Here is a 6000-nt window from a genome sequence, read left to right as displayed (position 1 = left end):
GTTAGTGGTCGCCTAGAACTGGAGGGGTGGGACATATATGGTGAGTGACTGCTAACGGGCATGGGGTTTCTTTTTGTGGTGATGAAAAATGTTCTAAAATTATATGGTGGTGATGGTTGCATGGTTCTATGACTACACTGAAAACCATTGAACTCTATGTCTCAAATGGGTAAACTGTATGGTGTGTGAATTATATCTCAATAAGGCTCTAAAAAAGAATAAGGAAGGAGTGGACAACAACAAGAAAGCATTTTGAATGTTATGATTGGGGAAGAGTGATATGAGAGTAAATAATATGGGAACCCAGTGGGACTAAGCCATGAAGGATCAGGAGTTAGGTAACTAACCCTAGGGCTGAGCAGGCAGTGAGGGCAAAGGACCTGAGGTTGGGAGAAGCATGGATTGTTGATGGAAATGAATGTCATGCTGGTGGGAGTAAGGTGCAGGAAGGTATGGTTAGCTAGGTGGGCGGGGGCCGGATAGTAGAGGCCACGTGCACGAGTTCACGACTTTAGACTTTTCCTGAATATCAATAGGAAGACATTGAAGGGTTTTAACCTAGGGAGTGCAATGATTGGATTTGAATTTTTAAAAGTGTACTTAGACTGCAGGAAATTGATATGAGGGATGGGGTGGATATAGGAAAATCAGATAGGGAGCCAATGCAAAAGTCAGGGAGAGAGATGATGTCTGAGAAATCCAAATTGAAGCAGTTTGGGGGGAAAGTGGGAGGTGAGAACGTGGAGCCAATTAGCTTTTGTACGAAGTTTGGCTGTAAAGGGAGGAGAGAGAGAGTGTTGTAGCTAGAAGAAAATGTGATATGGAGGAAATTTAAAAGATAAGCATGTTTAAATGGGAATTGGAAGACTCCAGAAGAGAGATAGGGAGAAGCTTAGTATTTAGAAGATAGAGGAGAGAATTCACTCAATCAGGCCCTTGTGAAGGAGGAAGGTAATGAGATCCAGGACATCCTCAGAGGGATATGGTCTCTGGCATAACAAGATGAAGGTGGGAGATAGTTACAGATGAAAAATGGGTTTGTAGATTTGGAGGCAGAACTTCTTCATCCTTCTGCCTCCAATTCTGCAAAGCAACTTACGAGCCAAGAGTGAGTGGATATGCTTTAATAATGTGATGTCAGAAGGCGGTGATTGATGAGGAAGGCAAGGGAGCATTCTTAGGGATGATGAGGCATTAATGAAAGAGACTGAAACACACATACCCACGCATCTTATATTATCCTTCCTTCTTACATAACATTCAGAACAGGAAGTGTGGAAAAATTAATTAAGAGGGAATTGGGACCCTATATAGGAGAAAGGATAATGAGAGATAACTCAGATATTTCAAAAGTTCAAACTTTAGGTCCTGTGTGCTGAATTAGCTTAAAGATACAATTGAAAAATCATTCCTGATATTAGAAATCATGCAGATTGGATAGGAATCAGGCAGATGGGAAATTGGAAATGATCAAATGTCCTATTTTTAAAAAGGAGGGAAAGGGGAATTCAAGAAAATATAGTTGAATCTAATTAAATTTGATCTCTGCCATGTTTGTTAACTTGTGTTCATTAGGAAGCACCAAGTGTTTATTGGGAAATATTTATGCTACAATATTATTTCTTTATGGAGACAATGTCTGCCTCTTGATTCAAACGTACATGATTGGGAGATTAAATAAATGCTGTTTACAAAAATAATAGGATTCCAGAATGTGTTGATCCCAGGACTGCTGCATAAGGGAACTGTATATTTCAAAGGGATATTGGCATATAGAGAATGGTCACCAATAGGTCCTGGATGAGAACCAATAGGGATAACTAAAGAAGAGAGGCTTTGGGCTAGGCAGCAAACTATCCTTAAGTATTGGAAGGTCTGGCATGTCCAGTCTTTTTCCTACAGTGGTCCAGAGAGTAGATCTAGAAGCATGAGTAGAAAGTTCCAGGGAAGTAGATTGTTGCCTCTAGATAAAGAATACCTCACACCTGGAGATGTCCAACAACAGGGAGTACAAAATATTGAGCTCCCCAGTCCTGGAAGAGTCTAGTTGATTCTGTCGGGACTTCTGCTACAGTAGGGTGGGGTGTGGACTATGTAATTCTAGGGTCTGTTCCCTGAAAATAAACATGTAGAAGAATAGTGAATGGGCGTTAATTCTTCAGCTCATTCATGCTAGAGGTGTAGACCCTGATGCCTAGAAATGATTGTGATCTGTCTGAAGCTGCATAGTGAGGCAATGGTAGATCTGGGGCTGGACCCAACTCTCCTCTCCCCAAGGTCTGCTCATTTCTATTACTCCACACATTAGCCTTTCCTGTGATGAGTGACTGCCTTTCCTCCTTGCAACTTTGGTTAAGAATTCTAGAATGAAACTGGACCACTGTTTTACACCATACGCAAAAATCCACTCAAAATGTATTAAAGACTCGAACGTAAGATGTGAAACCACAAAACTCCTAGAAGAAAACATGGGGGTAAGCTCCTTGATATTGGTCTTGGCAATGATTTTTTGGATTTGACATCAAAAGCAAAGGCAACAAAAACAAAAATAAACAAGTGGGACTACATCAAAATAAAAAAATAGCTTCTGCACAGGCAAAGGAAACCATCAACAGAATGAAAAGGCAATCTACCAAATGCGAGAAAATATTTGCAAATCATATACCTGATAAGGGGTTAATATCCAAAATACATAAAGAACTCATACAACTCAACAGAAAAAAAAATCCGATTAAAAAATGGGCAGAGGATCTGAACAGACATTTTTCCAAAGGCGACATTAGATGGCCAATGGGTACAAGGTGATCAACATCAGTAAACATCACGGAAATGCAAATTGAAACCACAATGAGATGTCATCTCACACCTGTTGGAATGGCTGTCATCAAAAAGACAAGTAATAACAAGGGTTGGTGAGGATGTGGAGAAAAGGGAACCCTTGTGCCTTGTTGATGGGAATGTAAATTGGTACAGCCGCTATGGAAAACAGTATGGAGGTTCCTCAAAAAATTAAAAGTAGAACCACCATCTGATCCAGCAATTCTACCTCTGGGTATTTATCTAAAGGAAACAAAAACACTAACTTGAAAATATATATGCACCCTGATGTTCATTGCAGCATTATTTACAATAGCCAAGATGAGGAAACAACCTAAGTGTCCATCAACGGATGAATGGATAAAGAAGATGTGGTATATATAATACAATGGAATATTATTCATCCATAAAAAAGAAGGAAATCATGCTATTTGTGACAATGTGGATGGACCTTGAGGGCATTATGCTAAGTGAAATAAGTCAGAGAGATAAATACTGTATGATCTCACTTATATGTAGAATCTAAAAAACAAAACAAAACAAAACAAAACTCATAAGTACAGAGAACAGATTGTGGTTGCCAGAGGCCAGGGGTGAAGGTACAGACTTCTAGTTATAAGATAAATCAGTCCTGGGGATGTAATGTACAGCATGGTGACTATAGTTAGTAATATTGTACAGTATATTTGAAAGTTGTTGAGAGTAAATCATAAAAGTTCTCATCACAAGAAAAAAGATTTGTAACTCTGTGTTGATGAATGTTAACTAAACATATTGTGGTAATCATTTTGCAATATATACACATATCAAATCATGATGTTGTACAACTAAAACTAATACAATGTTAAATGTCAATTATATCTCAATAAAAAATAAATTATAAAAAATAATTCTAAATCCCTCATTCATGACTTTCAGGCCAAACTCTTTTATGAATGCCCACTGGTCTACATAGCCTGGATGAAATCTGCAGCATTGGCCTTGAAACTCAGGGCCCCTGAGCAGCTGAACCTTGGCTCACACAGATAAGGGCTCTGTAATCTCTGGGGAGGTTGCTCCCAGGGAGGGAGTCTTGTGTGCAGTTCTTGGAGGAGAAGGGAAATTGTTCCCCGATAAGGAAATGATTCTAAAGCTGTCATATCTTACCTGGATCCTAGAGTCTGCTCTACCCCTTGGTTCAGTTGTAAATCACCAGGTTCATCCACTGAGAGATAAGCATCATCATTACAACCCATCTTGAAATTTATTAGCTTAATACAGAACAAGGTGAATGGTACCCTCCTCCCTTGAAAGATCTCAGTGTAGTCTCCTCAACCCTTTCTAGCTAATTCGAACTCAGGCGGGAGCTCTCAGCCCCCTTCACAGCACATCTTCTGCTACTCCCTGAATAGCCAGGCAGTGAGAGGGGCAGCTGAGGTCGACCAGCTGGCTAGGGCGGGAGGCTCGCTCTAAAACTCCATGGGAGTAAGTTTACTGTACAGTGAGCTCAGCGGGTGTTCTTCAGTCCTCTCTTGGATTTATGACTCCCACATAATCCTCTGCTTTATTAAGCTATTGGAAAAAAATAAAATCTGTCTGCCAAGATCCTAAAGCAGCCTTGGCAGAGAGCAATATATAAAGGCAGTAATTGGAGGCAGGGGGCCGGCAGCCTGGCTGGCCCTTGACAGCCTGTTCAATATCCTCAGGGAGAAAAATGCCCCCTGGAATCGGGTGAGGGAGGCGGCCTGGGGCTGGGCCCTGTGTCTAGGAGGGGAAGGGACCTTACCTCCGTTTTTGTCAGGTAGCGTCCTTCTCCATCCTTGGAGAGGTTCCAGAAAGTCTCTAGGGTACAGAGGAGGAGAAGAATCAGGACAGGCCAGGGCAGGCAGGCCTGGGCCCTTGTGAAGATCAAAGCAAATGCGGTGATGCTGTGTAAAGCGCTGTCTCACCCTCCACAGAGTGTGCCCCCCTCCCCTCCTCGTCTCTTTCCAGACAAACTCTACACCCGGACAGCTCAGGGCTGGCCTCCTCAGAAGAGCTCTCTGTGACGGCTCTGGACCTCACTGCCCTCTCCTTCTCCCGGTTCCCTGCCACTTTGAGGCCCTCCACACTTGGCCAGGGGCTGGGTGCTTTTGTCTTACAAAGTATTTCCGGGGTGCAGTTTGAGGAACCTCCCTCCTCCCACTGAGAACTCTCTGGAACAAGGTTTATGCCTCAGGCTTCTCTTTTATCCTCCCAGGGCTCTGCTCTTTCAACCTTTATTAACTGCCTAGCTCAGAGCTGTCGGGTTTACAGAGGGGCCTCATGCCAGGGACGGAGCAAGGATTAGAGTCGAGGCCAGACCCTGCTTCCGCCTCCACCACGATGGCTCCATCTTGAGCCATGTTATGGCTTGGGGTTTCACGTAAGATTTCATTTAAAACGAAGGAGTATGCTGCTAAAAAGTGTCAAAACCTCTGGCCTACATAGTTGGATTTCTGAAGCCTTGGGAAAGACCTCCCGACCCCGCCTCTTTGCTTCGGTGTGCAATTCCTTCAGGAGAGACCTGAATCCCTCACCGCCTGACTGAAGAATAGGTTTAAACCATAAACACAATCCGGAGAGGGACACAGTGGTTTAACCTTGTTCCTGAAAGAGGCACTGAACAGTGAAGAGGAAATGGGAGAGCTGGATAGGGGAATGTACCGGGGAGAGAAGGGTGCAGCAGGGATGCTGGGGACACATGCCGACTACACCATTACACGGGCTAGCATTGGCCCTGCCTCTTGGGGCAAGGGCTCCTCGCACAGGACGCCAGCCCAGCCCAGTACTCTTGCCTAGGCCTGGGGCAGGAGTGCATTCCTGGTCCTCTTCTGTGTTCTTTGGTCACTGGGAAGGTCTCAGGATGTCTCTCAGGTGACACTTAGTTGCCGTGACTTCAAGCCGCATCAGGAAGCAGACCAGGCTGGGGAAGCTGACTGTGCTGGAGCTATGGCTATACCGGAGAGTCATGAGGACCAGCAGCTCGTTGCTGATGGAGATCCCCGCAAGGAAGTCTGGGCCACAGGGTGAGCCAGTGAGCAGGGGGGAGCCGGGGGTGGGGTGCACTTCTGCCTTCCAAGGTCTGAGAAACCTGTTCAGAGGGCCTAGCGGCCTCCCACCCCCATTTCCTCCTCAGCCTGGCATAGGGGCCAGTCCACTCCTCTGCAGTGGTGTTGATTCTCC

General features: G+C 44.3%; 1 protein-coding gene across 1 annotated transcript in view; it reads right to left on the bottom strand.

Annotated features, from left to right (window-relative positions):
- Positions 1–3994: 3994 nt before the first annotated feature.
- The window catches only part of CAPN13 (calpain 13), a 51182-nt gene continuing 49176 nt past the window's right edge, over positions 3995–6000 (bottom strand). Inside the window, 4 exon segments of the mRNA XM_058550705.1 lie at positions 3995–4021; positions 4583–4636; positions 5607–5618; positions 5713–5831. Coding sequence (XP_058406688.1) covers positions 3995–4021; positions 4583–4636; positions 5607–5618; positions 5713–5831 — 212 coding nt within the window.

The sequence above is a fragment of the Diceros bicornis genome, chromosome 12 (genome assembly GCF_020826845.1).
Source record: "Diceros bicornis minor isolate mBicDic1 chromosome 12, mDicBic1.mat.cur, whole genome shotgun sequence".
Taxonomy (NCBI): Eukaryota; Metazoa; Chordata; class Mammalia; order Perissodactyla; family Rhinocerotidae; genus Diceros; species Diceros bicornis.
Note: the sequence above shows the minus strand (reverse complement) of the source record. Positions and strands in the feature narration are given on the sequence as shown.